The 17,452-nt window shown below is 36.2% G+C and overlaps 3 protein-coding genes across 3 annotated transcripts; all 3 read right to left on the bottom strand.

Moving 5' to 3' along the window:
- Positions 1 to 3,365: 3,365 nt before the first annotated feature.
- On the bottom strand, positions 3,366 to 5,438 carry LOC113326314 (ABC transporter G family member 1-like). The gene has a single exon (XM_026574067.1). It carries the CDS (start codon positions 5,436 to 5,438, stop codon positions 3,366 to 3,368), a length of 2,073 nt encoding a protein of 690 aa, XP_026429852.1.
- Positions 5,439 to 6,252: 814 nt separating this feature from the next.
- On the bottom strand, positions 6,253 to 8,678 carry LOC113326742 (cytochrome P450 76A2-like). Its single transcript, XM_026574400.1, has 2 exons — positions 7,166 to 8,678; positions 6,253 to 7,065 (listed from the first exon to the last, which is right to left on the bottom strand). Exons 1-2 carry the CDS (start codon positions 7,685 to 7,687, stop codon positions 6,433 to 6,435), a joined length of 1,155 nt encoding a protein of 384 aa, XP_026430185.1. The 5' UTR covers positions 7,688 to 8,678; the 3' UTR covers positions 6,253 to 6,432.
- Positions 8,679 to 8,802: 124 nt separating this feature from the next.
- On the bottom strand, positions 8,803 to 16,606 carry LOC113326741 (conserved oligomeric Golgi complex subunit 3-like). Its single transcript, XM_026574399.1, has 25 exons — positions 16,378 to 16,606; positions 16,142 to 16,225; positions 15,560 to 15,667; positions 15,398 to 15,442; positions 15,229 to 15,303; positions 14,980 to 15,075; positions 14,811 to 14,888; positions 14,341 to 14,426; positions 14,180 to 14,246; positions 13,990 to 14,052; positions 13,785 to 13,886; positions 13,329 to 13,433; positions 13,143 to 13,235; positions 12,812 to 12,900; positions 12,353 to 12,572; positions 11,501 to 11,587; positions 11,012 to 11,128; positions 10,900 to 10,932; positions 10,677 to 10,763; positions 10,500 to 10,562; positions 10,266 to 10,382; positions 9,881 to 9,973; positions 9,581 to 9,706; positions 9,344 to 9,444; positions 8,803 to 9,147 (listed from the first exon to the last, which is right to left on the bottom strand). Exons 1-25 carry the CDS (start codon positions 16,474 to 16,476, stop codon positions 9,018 to 9,020), a joined length of 2,364 nt encoding a protein of 787 aa, XP_026430184.1. The 5' UTR covers positions 16,477 to 16,606; the 3' UTR covers positions 8,803 to 9,017.
- Between the last annotated feature and the right edge of the window lie 846 nt (positions 16,607 to 17,452).

Below are 17,452 nucleotides of genomic sequence, written 5' to 3'. Positions count from 1 at the left end.
TCATTATTGTTTTGAGAATACCTATACTTTTTACAAGGATGGTAAAAAGATGATTTTTTTTCCATCAAAGTCTTTTTCAGTAATTAAAGAATATAGTGATTGCAAGACTACTGCTTTGGTGGCTACTATCTCTCGTTCTTTATATTCAACTCATACTCACCAAACCTATGGTAAACATTCCTACTCAGGTACAACCTTTGTTATCTAAATATGATGCCTTATTTCCTGAAGAATTACCTGTGAGTTTACCACCTTTTAAAGATGTTCAACATTTCATTGATCTTATACCTGTAGCTTCTTTACCTAACCAAGCTCATTATAGGTTAAGTCCCACAAAGAATGAAATTTTACAGGGTCAAGTTACTGACTTATTGGTTAAAGGGTTAATTAGACTAGGTAATAGCCCTTGTGCTTGTCCTGCATTTTTGGTACCTAAAAAGGATAATGGATGGAGAATGTGTATAGATTGCAGATCTTTGAATCGTATCACCATTCCTTATAAGTTTCATATTCCTCGTACTGAGAACATGATTGATCTTTTAGATGGGTCAATTATTTTAACTAAACTTGATCTTCGCAGTGGTTATCATCAAATACGAATAAGAGAGGGAGATGAATGGAAAAATGCTTTCAAAACAAGAGAAGGTTTATATGAATGGCTTGTTATGCCATTTGGTCTATCTAATGCTCCTATCACTTTTATGAGATTCATGAATCAGGTTTTACAACCCTTTCTGAGTAATTTTGTCATTGTATATTTTGATGACATATTGATCTTTAGTCGCAACACAAAAGAACATATCAGTCATCTTTCTCAAGTGTTTAAGGTTTTATGTCCTTTGAAGTTACTTTCTTGGGCTATGTCATCTCTTCAAAGGGTATATTCATGTGGATCCTTATAAAGTACAAGCTATTATGGATTGGCGTGTTCCTACTTTTATCAAAGAAGTGAAAAGTTTTCATGGTTTAGCATCTTTTTATAGGCGTTATGTAAGAAATTTTAGCACCATTGCTACACCTCTTACAGACTGTTTAAAAAAAAAGAAAAGTTCATCTGGATTGAAGAAGCTAATAAAAGTTTCATTACTCTTAAAGAAAAATTATGTTCAGCTCTTATTCTGGTCATCCCTGACTTTTCCAAGACATTTCGAGTTTACTGTGATGCTTCTATATTGGAATTGGGGCAGTTTTATCTCAAAAAGGACATCCAGCTGCTTACCATAGTGAAAAGAATTCTGATACACAGAAGAAGTGGTCTACATATGAATTAGAATTACTTGCATTTGTACAAACTCTCAAGCAGTGGCACACTTATTTGGTTCGTCATGAGTTTTTCATTAATACTGATAATCATGCCTTGAAATATCTCCATACTTCAGCTAAGGTTAATCGTATGCATGACAGGTGGTTATCCATAATTAATAAGTACACTTTTTATATTAAACATAAACGTGGAAAGCTTAATCAAGTTGCAGATGCTCTAAGTAGAAGGCGACATCTTTTGGCAACTATTCGAACTGAGAGTTTTTCTTTTGACTATATCAAAGATATTTATGCTGATGATGATGATTTTAAGACACTTTGGGAACAATGAAGTTCTTTGGCTCATGGAGTTGATGACTATCTAATTCAAGATGGATTTTTATTTAAAGGTAATCGTCTTTGCATTCCTAATGGTTCTTTACGTCTTCATTTGATACGTGAACTACATGGCAGTGGACTTGGTGGTCATTTTTGAAGAGATAAAACAATTTCACTTGTTGAAGAAAGATATTATTGTCCTTCACTAAAGCTTGACGTACAAAAATATGTTATGTGGTGCATGGTTTTCCCACAAGCTAAAGGCATAGTTCAAAATATCGGCCTTTATACTCCATTACCCATTCATGAAGCTCCATGGGTCGACATTAGCATGGATTTTATTCTTGGTTTACCTCATCCATCTAGAGGAAATGATTCATTGATTGTTGTCGTAGATAGATACTCAAAGATGGCTAATTTTATAGCCTGTAAGAAGTCCACTGATGCTTCCAATGTTGCTTCTTTATTTTTCAAAGAAGTAGTTCATTTACATGGCATCCCAAAATCTATTACATCTGATAGAGATACCAAATTTCTGAGTTATTTCTGGAAGACCTTGTAGATGCGTTTGGTCACTAGTTTACAATTCAGCACTACTTCCCATCCTCAAACAGATGGACAGACTGAAGTTGTAAATCGTTCTTTGGGTAATTTGATTCGAGCTATATGTGTTGGTAACATCAAATAATGAGATATCTTAGTACCTCACATGGATTTTGCATTCAATACTTCTGTGAACAGATCCACAGGTAAAACTCCTTTTGAAATTGTTTATTCTAAGGTACCTAATCATGTATTAGATTTGGTTGTACTTCTTAAGTTACATACTTCCAATGTCAAAGATGATAATCTGTTGGAGCAAGCTTCTCAAATATATCATGAAGTCAAAAACAAACTTGAGGAGTCTAATGCTAAATACAAGGATGCTGCAGATAAACATAAAAGATTCAAAACATTTCAGGAAGGAGAGTTAGTCATGATTCATCTGCGCAAAGAAAGATTTCCAGTTGGCACTTATAACAAGACCAAGATGAAAAAGTACGGCCCTTTTAAAGTTTTGAAGAAAACCAGTGACAATGCTTATGTCATTGATCTACCTAAGGATTGGAACATTTTGAATGTGTTCAATGTTCAAGAGATTTTCACCTTTCATGGTGATAATGAACTTTTGCTTGTTTCTACCAACTCAGAGACGAGTTCTTTTCAAGAAGGGGGAATTGATGTAGAACATCCCTTCAACTAGTTTTTCTAGCACCTTCTTAACTTGTTTATCAAGTTAAACACTTCATGTTTTAGTCTTTTGTTATTTCTTCTTTTAGAGTTTAGTTATTTTTAGTCTCTTGTTTACGCCTATATATACAGGCTTGTTTAGTTTATTGAAGACACAACTATTATTTTCAACATTATCAATTCAACCTCTGTTTGAGAGTAACCTATCTTAGTCTTTTCTTATGTTCTTGCTCAAGTTACTTCTTTCTTTTCTCAACCTTTTCTTCCTTATCATCACCAACAATCTCCGTATTGCTTTCTTCTTAACTTGCTCTCCATTACAAACAGTTACGAAATTTTGACGTTGCGAAAAATTGCAGCAACGACCTTCGCAACAGAGCTCAACTGTTGCGACCCCACTTTGAAATTGTCGTTCAGCGTTGCTAATCACTAATTTGGTGTACTGACGTTTTTGCAACCTCCATTTTATTCTCAAATTATTATCTCTAGTTGCTTGCTTTTGAGATTATTTTTTTTTTGGCACAAGCTGCGCCACAACTTTCGATTGACCTTTTCTATAACAAGTGCACAAAGCATTTTTTTTTTCCTAAACTAGTGCCCAGAAAGTGTAAGCACACAAAAACAAATGCATATTGTCCTTGTGACGAATCGGAAAATTTTTGCTTCCTGCGCCTAGTTGGTAAGTTCCAACTTCCCAAGGCGCTACTCGTTTGAGTAACCGGGTTTACAAATTGTTCTGCCTTACCCACGAGTAAGCAAGACTTATTCTGCTGTATAACCCCTTCAACCAGACACAAGTTTGCGTTGTCGAATTCGCTCAATAACATGGCTTGGAATGGATACTTGACCACAGAAATGTAATGGAACCAAATCCAGTATGTTGGAATTCTATCTCTATGGATAAAGAAACCACTGAATAAAAGAAATACACCAATTAAAGGCACAACTACAATGTAACCCAAGATAACTTGAGAAACCAAACCTGATATCAAACTAACGAACGAGTCTCCTGCCCACAGTGATACGAATATTGACAAGAAATAGAACAAGAAACCAGGAAATCCACCATTTAGACCAACAGACCACAATGTTATTGATGCGAATAAAATGGCTAAAATGAGTAGTCTGGGTATAACTAAAATGGAGCGATATATATTATACGATGAACGACGGTATGCATTATATGCTGTTTCCCTCATAAAGATGTACCTGTCTTGGACGAAAACTGCGAGCACCTCTATGCTACCAAAGAAGATGGTTGTGACCATAAACGCGAAGAACCCTACTCGTTCTTGAACACCTACTTCTGTTTTGTCAAGGTTCCAAAACAAACTAGCTAGAACAGAAGATACAACCGCCACAGCACCAATTTGATGTAGAATTAGTTCAGGTTTCCGCTTTGAGTTTGATAATGATCGTTTCACCAGCACAAAGATTTCAACCCAAAATGGATTCACAAACTTCGAGTCGGCCAACGCTGGACCTGTGTCATCGGCATCACTGTAAATGAGTTTCCTCCTTGATATACGAGCACTTGCAGCTTCTTCAAATGCTAAACTCAACTCATTGAAACTCTCTGGATGGTAATTGTGACTTTGCAGTTTCTTCCAGGTTGTGTTGAAATTGACGATACTTGTTCTCCCACCGGGTACACCCTCAAGTTCGCGATATAAATCAAGCATGAATTCCGTCTTTTCATCATTTTCTGGGATGGGATGACCGAAATCCGACAAGAAAAGTGAGAGATTTGTGGATGAACCGTAGTAGACTGTTTCTCCATGTGAGAGGAATATCAGTTGATCGAGTAAGCCAACAACTCTTGAACTAGGTTGGTGAACAGACATAATGACTATCCTCCCCGTACGAGCAATTCGTTGCAGGACTTTCACCACCATGAAAGCACATGATGAATCAAGTCCTGATGTTGGCTCGTCGAGAAAAAATAAAATTGGATCGTGAATTATATCAACTCCAATTGAAACACGGCGACGCTCACCTCCAGAGATACCTCTTTCACCTTCATCTCCTATGATGGTCTTTGCTGCATCATGCAATCCTAGCTCATCGATCACATCTTGAACTCTTGCCAGCTTCTTGGATTTCGAGAGAGTACGAGGCAATCTAAACTCAGCCGAGAACATGAGTGTTTCTTCAACTGTTAACATCGGGTACAACAAATCATCTTGCATCACATAAGCAGATATCGTTTTAAGGACACCTGATTCTAGAGTTTCTCCATTCATTGTGACCGATCCTTTCAAGCTTTCCTTAGATATCCTATTCGCCAGTGCGTCGATCAAGGTTGATTTACCCGAACCACTAGGACCAAGAATAGCTAAAATCTCACCTTCTCTAGCTTCACCTGAGATATCATGCAGCAACATCTTTTTCTTTGAGGATGACGTACTTGGTAATTCGGTTTGTTTCCGGCAAAAGATACTAGAAAATGACAGTTCCTTACTTGTGTTAAGACTGTAGGTTAGGTTATTGAATGTGAGAACAAATGGAGTAACAGATGTCTTCATCATTTTTCTAGGTTCTTCAGTAAGTTCATCATGATGAGACATGAAAGTCTCTCCTAACTGAATCCCTACTTGGAAATCTGGAGAAGATATCTCAACTCCCATATAATTTCTACTTTTGGGGGGTATGAACAGATTTTCTTAATATGGTAATTTAGTTCTACTTCTAGTTATAACGAACAAGTACGTGCGAGGGATATAACATGGTTTTTTAATCTCTTAATGGTGGTGGCTGCCACCCAACTAGCAGTTAATTGACTTCATTGCTGCGTATCAAGTAAAGATATGGGCAAATTTCTTGTTATAGTAAGAAACCATGTGGTTTTTAAGATTTTATCATGTGCCATTCGATTTTAGTTGATTCGATTGGATCCCGTCTGAATTATTAAAATATTTTTTATTCAACCGCTGAATTATGATTGTTTTTTTAAATAGCTAATGTATTCCCTTATATGCAAGCAACTGATACAAGCATTTGTATTCTTGTATTACTATTATTAACAAATGAATTATCAATTACATTAGCATGGTAGATCTGATCTCTAGTAATAACTAGTTTGTCAAGTGTTGAATTTCATGCACTGATTAATTTCGTAAGCATTGAGTTATGATTTTTTATCTAACATTAGCAAACTCCTGTTATCACGCACTGAGTGCATAACAACCCAATTTTCAGCGACATTATTCTAACCGAAGCAAGATAATGCCATAACTGTTTCAGAAACAATCTATATGAGTTGCGAAAATAGAAACGTTAGTGAAACGTTTCCACAGCACTTCATGTAATATAAAAATGTTACGATCACGTTTCTGACATTTCCCCTAAGTGTTATAAGTGACTTTTTTCATTCAAATTCATTTCATTGTAAACTTTTTATTCAACTGCCTCGCTATACAATGGCCCCCGTGTTCCATAGCATTTTAATAAGAAAATTCAAGTAAATATTATAAACTTGATCGAGCACAGTAAGGAATACAAAAGTAAAGTTGAATATTCATGGTGCACTTCAAAATGAAAAAAATACAACAATTTTACTCGTTAGAAGTACCCAACTAACCATTTCAAATATAGCATTTTAGGATTTGAAGTCAAACTAGGTTACCCTGTCTTCAAGAGAGCTCCGATACTCTTGGTAGTTGGTATTACTTTTAATGGAATTGTCTTGTGCAGTACCACCGTGTATGATTCACCCATGTCTATGGATTCAGGAGTGACTCCACTTTCAAGTGCCCAATCAAATGATTGGAGCAATGATCCAAGCGCAATAGGAAGAACTTGTTGAGTCAGTGGGATTCCAGGACAGATACGTCTTCCACTTCCGAACGGCAAGAAACCAAAATGTTGTCCATGGTAATTAATATTGGTCCCCAAGAAACGATCTGGATTAAAAGATAATGGATCATCCCATGAAGCTGATTCCCTTCCAATGCCCCAAGCATTCACCAACACTACAGTGTCCTTAGGTATCAGATACCCCATGAAGTCTGTTTCTTCAACATTAATTCGTGGTATTAGGAAAGGAGCAACTGGATGTAATCTCAATGCTTCTTTGAGTACTGCCCATAGATAAGGTAAACTTTCGATATCTTTTTCCTCGATCTTTCTGTCATAACCAACAACTTGGGAAATTTCAGCGTTAACCTTATTCATTGCCTCCGGATTGCGAAGAAGTTCTGTCATTGCCCATTCAATAACACTAGCTATTGTATCTGTTGAACCCGCTACCAATTCCTATATTGAATTAAAAAAAGAAAACAGATTGAGTAATACCATATAATTATCTCTATGCATATGAAATCAAGATATAGTGTGTATATATGTATTTACTTACCAGCACGAACAAATTTATCTGTCTGTCTGAGAATTTCCATGCTTCATCTTTGCCATCGCCTTCAAAATCCATCAGCACATCTAAAAAATCCTTTTGCTCGTCGTTCTTGCGTACCAAACCCATGCGCCTCCGTTCCGTTGCAATACCATCAACGATGTTTAAGGCTGCATCCCATGCCTTCTTCATTCTCTTGGTCAAATTTTGTGGATCTGAATTCCCTAGCCATGGAAATAAATCGGCTAGATTTGGCGTTTTAATTATTGTTGCTATCTCGTTAACCAATACAAAGAATTCATCCTTAGTACCAGATTTAAGATCCATAAGATCCCTTGAAAACAATAGATCACCTATTAGATTAACCTGAGAGATGAAAATCAATAGGTTTAATTCAACACTTCTACCCACCTTTTCTTCTATTGATATCCATTCTGTTATACGTTCAACAAATCGTCTTCGTTTACCAGTAGTATTTTGTAGCATCGTACCGGAGAAGAGCTTGGTCGCATATAGTCGTCTCATCATCCGCCAGTGTATCCATGCTGATTGAAGGGAGTCATGTTATTACCATGTTCATCTACGACTACGTTGAAAATCTTTGGCAAAACACGGTTTATAAAAGATTGATCATGGTTTTTGAAAAACTCCATAGCAACGTCTGCTGAACCTATAACCAGTGTATTCACTGCACCCAGACGTAGCATGAATACAGGTCCATATTTTTGTTGAAGTTCAACGAGCATTTGGTGTGGCCTCTTGAATACTTTGCGTGGATTCTTGCCTAAATCGGAGAGGTTCCCAATCACCGGCCAACATGGAGGACCCGGTGGTAACCGGCTTGAATTGGTTTTGCTTTTTCGGCCATGGAAAAGGCGGAGTAGAAGAACCAGGAAGAGCGGAGCTGCCACTGCAAGGAAAACGGTTCCCGGGACAAACATGTCGTTCAATGAGATGCAGGTTAGGTTTCTGTATATGGACACAAGTAATTCCAAGTTTTGGTTTTGAGGCAGCACGCAACCCTTGAGATTTGAAATAATAGCTCCAGTCGGTGTCTTGCTGATCCATATGATAATGTATTATAATCATCATACCATACAACTTTCATTATATTGATGCAATCATGCTGTACTTCAAATCTACAATTGGCTGTATATATATTTAGTAAGGAGATCTGGAAACGCCTCAAGATTTGATTTTTACATCATCATGACTCTAGACCAATAATTAGCCGTGCCAAGTTGCCCTCCTTTTCTTTTCTTTTTTGGTGAATATATATGTCTGTACGTGCTCCTACATCGTTGTTACCTTGAATGGAAAAGTAAAAATCGAAGTGAGCTACTAGAGAAATGAACAGCCCAAAATTCCATCACGGAGCAAATAACACAATAATCACATGGAGTGGGACCCATCAATAATTGTTTTGCAAAAGCTGGGCCTAGGCCCCCTATCCAAGCCCGACTACTCTACTTACTACCACACGTTTTAAGACCCCCAAGGGATCGACCTGGTGAAGTGGTGATGGGCAATCCACAAGACTGATTCCCTGTTTCGCAAATTCCAACTCGGTTTTGGCTTTGGTGATGTCCTTGTAGATTTCTCAGCTCATTTGACACTATTATTTTGAAATGATGAAAATTAGGTTTACTAAACCATTTAGCTATAACTCAATGCTAATATATCATGACAATTAATATGTAATATACGATACTGTAGCTCTTTCTCAAGGTTTTCTGCATAATGGAGGATGGACCCACGCATCGATCACTTGAGGTTATTTGAGAATTCAATATTGCAAACAAAATTAGAAACACAGACAATTTAAGATGAGAGCAACTGTAAGCTTCGTAAGTATACTCTAGAGTAGACTGTCGAGTTGAGTTTGCAAGTCTTGAATTGATTTCAGATTGATGGTTTGTAGATCTTCGGTGGAGTACTCGGACTTGAGAAGGGCGTGTATTTGAGAATGAGCTTCCAAAATATTGGTTCTGCATAAATAGAACAGTGAATCACACATGAAATGCATTAACAAAGTAGATAATGGACTCGGGAAAATTTACAATTTGACTTGAAAATGCAATTGCATTTTTGACAATAATTTGGCCAGGAATTGCAAACTGCCACCTTATGAGAGTTTAAAGTTAAAACTACAGTACAAATACTTAAAAGGAATCAGTAACATACTTGATTGGTTTGAATAATATAGTTCTTGTTGAAGGGTTCTGCAGATATAGCTTCATTTTCGCCAATACAACTGGTAACTGTTGCTGAATAGCAGCACCAACCTATTCCACCGATATAAACTGATAGAATGAGCTTTTTGACTATGATTTGAAGCATCATGCAGTACAGCACAGCAACTCAAATTTATCAAATCATTTTAAAAACCATCATAGTAATTGGTTGAAAATTATAGAATACCTTCTGAACTAGCTCAACCACTTTATCTGGAGTAGCGAAGGCTCGAGTCCTGAGGGGTTTTGCCAAAGCTGAGTCTAGTTTTCTGTCTTGGCTCCCTGAGGATAATGCACCTTTCACTGCTGTCACCTAAAGGAAATATTTTTTTGAGTTTGATGAAAGAAAACCCACATTCAAATTAGGCAGAACCGCTAAAAAAAATTGATGAAATGAAAGAAAAACATACAAAAAAGGAAATTTTACAACTACCTACCCAAGCTTTGCAGACATAGAATTGATGAAATGAAAGGAAAAAAAAATCACCTTAGTCACAAACGAAAGCATCGGATCTACAACTAGCTTGGTTACCAACATTATAAATTCTTCGCAAGTGATTTTGAGGTTTCTTTCCAGATCCTGTGTTGAGAAACAAATAAATAAGAGAAAAATATTTGCAACGCAGATAAAATACATACTACAACCGCGATTTACACTCAGACCAATAAACTGATATGAACAAATGTAACTAGCACACGAGTAAATGAAATGAAAAGAATAAAAGAAACAGTCAGAATCATTTGAAGTTCAAATGATCGATTCCTAGTGAACTGTCTAGAGCTAATTAGTTATGAAAATAAGAACTGAGAAAGAAAAAGTCTAACAAAATAAGAAATAGATACCATAACTAATCAGCAGGAAAACCATATACCTTCTTGGCATCCAGCTGATTTTCCAGAACCCTGGGGGATAGAGTTCTTGCTAGCGAGGTTGATCTTGTCCAGTCAAATAAAGAAGCTTGACCTCTAAGAAGCCGTCTTACATTCTCCTGGAAAAGGAATTCAAGTTTATGAGCATTAATGCTTCTCTGTGAGTGGTTAGAAATAATAACAATGCCAAAATATAGCATCATGAAACCAAAGAGAAGTTATCACACGGCACTAACCAGCAAATGAGAGAAATCCAGTTCTTTGTGTATAACAGAAAATTCAATATCAAAAGGTGCAATCTGGAATAACAAGAAATGGAGCAATTAGTTATACAATTTCCACACAAAGAACAAACCTGTGATTTACAAGAAAGACAAGAAGAAGGACGTAGAGGAGGACAGACTGGTATTAACCTTCTCCCTTAAGATAAGAAGATGTTTGATGAGGAAAAGTTGCCCATCAATTGTACTTGAGTTTTTAGCAATAAGTTTGCTTGCTTTCTGTAGATGAAGAGTCAAAAAAAGGAAACACTATGAGAAATTGGAACAAAAGAAAATATTCATTATTTCAGTCACCTTCATTTTCTCATGGGTTTAAGACCTTCACAGCCAAAATAACTACATATAGTTCACTAACCTGGATGGATGTTGCGCAAACTTCTACTGCTTCCTGGAGAAAGCAAAAAGATAATCATTTAAAATAAGGAATACTTAAACTAGAGAACCGGAGTTTAAGCAATCATATGAACCTGAGCTAAACCAGTAAAAACAGCAGGCTCTAAGCAACGATACAGCTTTGACAGGCACGATAAGGTTTTCTCCAATGGTGGGTACCATGTCTTGAAAAGATCTGGGTTCTCCTCAGCCTGTTTAAACAAAAACAAAAAAAAAATTGAGCAAAACATTAATGTATAGTCGTAACTTACTGCACGCTAGTAGATACTAGAAAATGAAGTAACACGCATTAGCCAGATCTTGGATAGGAAATCTAAAAATTAGGTAGCATACATCATCCAAATGCACATATGAGAAACTTCTCAACCAGTTAAAGTACACTTCCTGTACAGTTCATGTACGATGTGTGCAAGGGGCTTCTGAAATCCTCATAGGAAAATGAATCACTCAGGAATTTTATCTTGCTATCCCCCCTTTTGCAAATATAAGAAGTAAACACACATGAAAAACATGAACAGCTTATAGTTAGGTAATCAAAAAGCTGTGGCACAATAACACTTTACCGAGGTAGTTGCAGGTTCTGTCTCAGCAGATCGCTCAAGCTTTGCAGGGTAATCTAGGTCGTCATCGAAAGGAATATAGTTTGCTATCTACATGAGAAAACAATAAAAAGCATCAATAGAAAGTCAAAATTTTGAAACATGCAGTATCTGTTTCCACTTAAACTCTAACAGAAAACCACATCAATGGCAAAAAAAGATGCCTTTCCCAATGTTTGGTTTGCATACTCTCTCCAATCAACTACATCCTAAACTGAGCTAAGAAGTGTCAAAAAAAAAAAAAAAACTTGGTAATGCATTAGAAAATGTAGATGGTGATTTAACAAGTTGGACTGCCTTTATTCTCTAATCCTTCCATTCATTAGGCCACAGAATCGATCTATTGATATCTGAGAGGAGTTGTGGGGAAAAATTCACCATGCTAATAAAGGACCTTGAAAACATAAGCAAGCATTACCAACCTCGATGTGTTTCCACTTTCCAATACCCCCAGCTTAAACATTTGAGATTACCAGAAGTTATATAATGAACTATTTTTTATCCCACATTCTTCAATAGCATCTTAATTATTTAGAAGTCACTCTGCTCTAATATATAGGTTTTTTAAAAATATTTCGTCTGTATTCAGGTTTGGTAAATGAAGTTCTCTAATTAACTGAAAGATTAATCATCAGTGTGGTAAACAAGGAATGCCATCTATATTGAATGGTGGCAATGCGGCAATGCCATTAGTACAATTTATAGTTCATAATATCAATGAACTGTCTCTAAGGTCAGACATAAAGAGTAAGAAGAGTATAGGAGGGTGAGCTAAAATAACTAGATTACACCAAAAAGGTGAAAGAATAACAATACCTCATCACGAATATGTGTACGAGCACGGAAAGTCAACCGCTCGTGAACATCTGCCAAAATTCTCTCTAGTGTAGGGCGTAGCCCAGCTAATGGATCACTTCTTGCACTGAGCTGTTCTCCGAGGACTTTTACTTTCAGAATGTCAACAAGTTCACATAGAAAATCGAGATTTGCTTCATGGATAAGTTTCGGCCGGAGAGTATCATACAAATAAGTGGACCTGAATTATTAGATGTAATGATCAGATCAGTTACATAATAAGTGATTAGCAGAATGACTCAAGAGAAAAGGCATAAAATATGGGAAAATAGAAATAACGTTAAAATTTCTCAAAGGATCTGAAATCCCAGTTTGCATTTGAGAATATGTACAAACAACTAATATTCTTATTCACTTACTAAGAAAAAAAAAGATAGAAAAAAAAAGGATGAATTTGCCAAAGCAAGCAAGAAAACTTACAGAGGATCTATTAATGGAGATAAACTTGATACGTCCTCGGAGGAAGATGGGAAAAAATGAACAAATAGTTGGTGCTCATGAAGGCATACCTGATAACAACTTCAAGTAGATGACTTATAAACTACTCAAGAAATAAAAGTATCAATGCAAACTGAAAGCTTAATTTGATGGGATTCTAGTTTTGAGCATAAACAAATAAATAGACATGAAAGATTGATCTTCTGCAAAATTTTACTTTTAGATTTACTAAAAAGAAAAGAACACCAATGACTACAGTATATAAAGAAAAAAACACAAATGACTACAGTAATTGAGTTAAGTTGACAATCACCTGCACTAGGTATGCACATCCAGACCTAGTCAATGACGGCAACTCCTCTTTCTTGGCAAATTCCGAGATCCTCTGATGCACTATGCTTTTTATCTAGACAAGGGGAATTTGAAGATGTTTAAAAAAATTTGTATACAACTAGAACAACTAAAATAGAGGATAAATTAAATAAAATAATCAGCTTACCAAAGAGAGACGCTGTTCACAATATAACTTGTGGCACTCCGCGAGAACTTGAGCATATTCTTTTCTTAAAGCTCTACCTTCAATTTCCTCAAAGACTGGCTTGAGCTGCAATTTGCATAGATGATTCAGAAGTCTCAGCCATCAAACTGCTTAAATAAAATCTTCTTCTTTGTTTCATAAGTAAATTTATTATGTTTTTAAGAGAAAAATAATTCAAGGAAATATTAACAGAAGAAAGTCAAAAGTGAGCACTTCTGGTAACGTCGTTATGCGAGGTCTGATTCACCTCTCGACTTAAGTGGATAGTGACAGAAAGGAGAGGGGTGATAACAATCTACTTTCTCATAACCATACTACAGCCACAAGGATACCTGAACTCTATCTATGCCATGGTTTCTATTAAAACATCACTGGCGTGGACTGGTGGAGGGGTTAGGATTCTTGGGAAAGTATTACCTCTCCGGCTGCTGCTTTAAAGCGAACATAGATAACAGATGTCTCCACACCTTCAGATACGGAAGCTTTGCTACCACCACTGCCTCGGATTGCTGCATGAACCTGATAGAAACCAATTTGTTTACAGCATATGTCTCCGACTGTGAGGTATAGAATGATATTTGGACTTACATATAAATTGCATTTTCAACTTTGAAGTTCTTACCTGAGATGAAGCATTTTTAAGAATTGAAAGTACATGGGAGCGGATCATACCCAGTGCTCGAGACTGCATTCAAAGCCATAACATTAAAAACATAAAAGAAGATGAAGGATGAACAACAAATATCACAAAAATATGGGAAAAGATACAGTCAACTGACATTTACATGGATATGACAAAGTCATTCAAGTACCTGAAGTTGTTTAAATTTGACAATGTAAACACCGGACTCTGCGTACTGCGAATTGTTTTCAACATACCTAAAATCAGACAAAAAGTATCAGTCTGATCTTTTCTTAGAGTTAGAGGCCAAATAGATAAGATGTAAATTTGTAGAAAAATATTCTGACTCACGAAATACTATCATCAAGCCGCTTAAGCAAGGGAAGAAAGTTTCCGCTTCCAACATTCATGTTTGGAGAGTAAAAACTACTAGCCACCTGCACATAAGTTAAGAGTTAGAAAAATCAATTAAAAATTATAAGAAACATGGAAACGGTTAAGCCTCTGTAGCAAGCCATTGTTCATCAATATGGAGAAAAACAAGAAAAGAGGGGTTTTTGGTGGATATGATGGAGATTCACACATATCAATGTATCATAGATACAAGGGAATTAAAGAATGGTCGCTATCAGTATTCTTTCTAAGGAGGGCTCATCTGCCTCTAAACATGTTAACTCTGGATGGGTGGCTTATATCATCCCTTAGTATCTAACAATTTTTTCACTCCAATCATGAAGTAAGATATATCATCCCTTGGAAGTTAAAACATATTGTATCTTAAACAGAAAAAGATTCTAGATAAGACGGCATTCGAACCTTACATTCTCCAATTCATCGAAGTAACTAAGCTTCTTCCGAAGTGCTTCGGCGAACTCGACAAGTCTTTCTTTCTCGATCACCTGTGGTTCGAAGAAAGAAACAAGGTCAGTACTACATTTCAGCCAAAGACCAAAGAAGAAAAGCTAATCAGGAAATCATGTGAGACCATACCAATCGGTCACATGCATCATGTAATGTTTTCGTCTTTGTTGCAACTTCCTGATGTTGCATCTGCAGTTCATTGAATAAGTGAAGTGTTTCATCTACCTGCAAACCAATAAAATGAACCCAAACGACCTAAAGTCAAGAAACGCAACCAAAAGGCAAAGCGCTAAGACAAAACATCATGTTTATAATAGTATAGTAACTGAGAAAGAATAAAGCATGCGAAGGTGGGGAATGATACGAGCATGATTATACCTGATTGAGGATGCCATCGCACGTTTGTATGTGTTCTGTTAATGTGTTTACATAGTGGCGATACTTCTCCTCTGTCTGCTCATATGAAAGAGAAGAATCGCATAAAATAGAATTCTATCTCATATTTCCAAAAGTTTGTAGTGCGCAGCTATTACGTTTTAGCACTAACCTCTGATTTCATGGCTGATTCAAGATCCATAAACCATTTGTAAAACTACACCAACAACATAACACATAATAAGCAATTATATTCATAAAGAATAATTTTTTGTCAAATAATAAAATTACAGAAATTTTCAATAGCATAAACAACAGGGAACTACAATCAAACCTGATGTGTGTTGACCAAAACAGCTTCCATCGCTCCAAAATCTTCCAAAGCATTAGCTTTAGTTGCCACTGTTAAACCACTGTCCTGCACCAGATTTTGATCTTGGGACTGCAACAGAAACACATCAATGCAAGTTATACAACATCACTTAACACAGCAAACACCATATCCTAGTCAACGAGATTTCAATAATATGTCCATGCCCTCTGTTGACACTAACAAACCTGCTCTTGCCCAAAATTTTGATCATGGGATTGCAACATACACATTAACCAACAGTAATTTTCATACTAATTCTAACAATTCCATAATTTGATAGCACACTCACACAATGCATTTTGAACTCTATCGATATCTAATTCCAACAAATTCCATCAAATCCTAACATATGATGTTTCAATTTCCAATATTTTCATCACTCATAGAACATCAATTTTCCCATTATCTGTCTAAACCTAACAGATTTCCATCAAATCCTAACATGTAATGTTTCAATAGTGTGCCGGTACCTAGATCTCATAAAACTTTATTCATTAAGCACCAAATATCTCAAAAAATTTCCCAATCAACAAAATCACTCACCACATTGTCTGGTAATGGTCTTTCAGCAACAGCATGAGAAAGAGCAACTATAGCAGCATGCTGTTGTTCCGTCAACGGTGCATTCTGTCATCATAATCAAACAAAATCAGATCCCTAAATTTTCAACACTAAACGGATCTAACAATGAATTTCAACTTTAAGATATAATTCTCCACTGAGATGATAAATTTTCAGATCTAAGTTCAAAATAAGAGAAAGAGTAACGATGGTAGTACCTGTTCCCAAGTAGAACGGAAATTGTAACCACTTGAAATAGCTCCTCCTGTTGATCTCTGAGGATGAGGATTATATTGATTTGCAGAAGAAGTAGCCATGGGAAAGACTGAGCTTCAGAGATAGAGAGATACAGAGTCTCTGCAACAAAAACAGCTAGAATTCCATTCTCTTGGTTTAATTCTGAATCTCCCCGAGGAAGAAGAAGTGAAAAAGAAAGACGAATAATGGTTTTGGTGGATCTTCTCTAATGGGCTTTTACTTTTGAACTATTTTTTCATTTAAGCCCAAAATGCTGTCGGTTCGTCGTATCCGACAAAAGAAGATTTTTTTTGTTCTTCTTAAGCTTCGTCTTTGTTTTTTCTTTTTAAGCTTTGTCTTTGTCTTCTCAAAGTGTGGGTCATATTGGAATGTACAATGGAACAAAAAATCGATGTGAACCGCACAAAAAAAAAAAACTATTAGAAAAACCCTCCTCACAGAATTTGTACTAGCCCCATCATAGGTGACCCCTTGTTGTCTTCTGGCGGGGTTCATCAGGACCCAACAAAAAAAAATGTGAGAGCTTTTTAAGATTTTTTTTTTTGGTATGGTTTAATATGTCGGTTTGTTTAGAATCACCAATAATTGAATTATGAAAGGCATGTATTTGGTCAACTTATCTTTCTCTTCTATCTTTAGCCAGTTTTATAATCAGGTCTACAGTAGCCATTGGCGGGTGGAATAAGTTGATGATAAATGTAAATATGAAAAATCCATAGCTACACCCAAATAATGTTTTCTCCTGTTCTTGACTCATTCCAACAAAAAAACCCCTAAAACAATTTCTAGGTCTAAACTTATTACTCACAAAAATGATAATAAAAGTGCTAGAATGTAAAGGAGACACTTGATTTTTACATGGTTCGATCATAATTGATCTACATTCATGGTTGTTCACTATGATTAATTAATTTACAAGGTGAGACGCCATTAATGAGTTTTTTGGAGCTCTTCCGGATCTTGTTTTTGGGAAGAAGATGAAGTTAAAGAAAATAAAATATGATCCCTTTCTTTCTCTTAGATATTTTTAGAGTG

The sequence above is a fragment of the Papaver somniferum genome, unplaced genomic scaffold (genome assembly GCF_003573695.1).
Source record: "Papaver somniferum cultivar HN1 unplaced genomic scaffold, ASM357369v1 unplaced-scaffold_10, whole genome shotgun sequence".
In the NCBI taxonomy this organism is placed as follows: Eukaryota; Viridiplantae; Streptophyta; class Magnoliopsida; order Ranunculales; family Papaveraceae; genus Papaver; species Papaver somniferum.
This window is presented reverse-complemented; position numbering and strand designations above follow the sequence as displayed.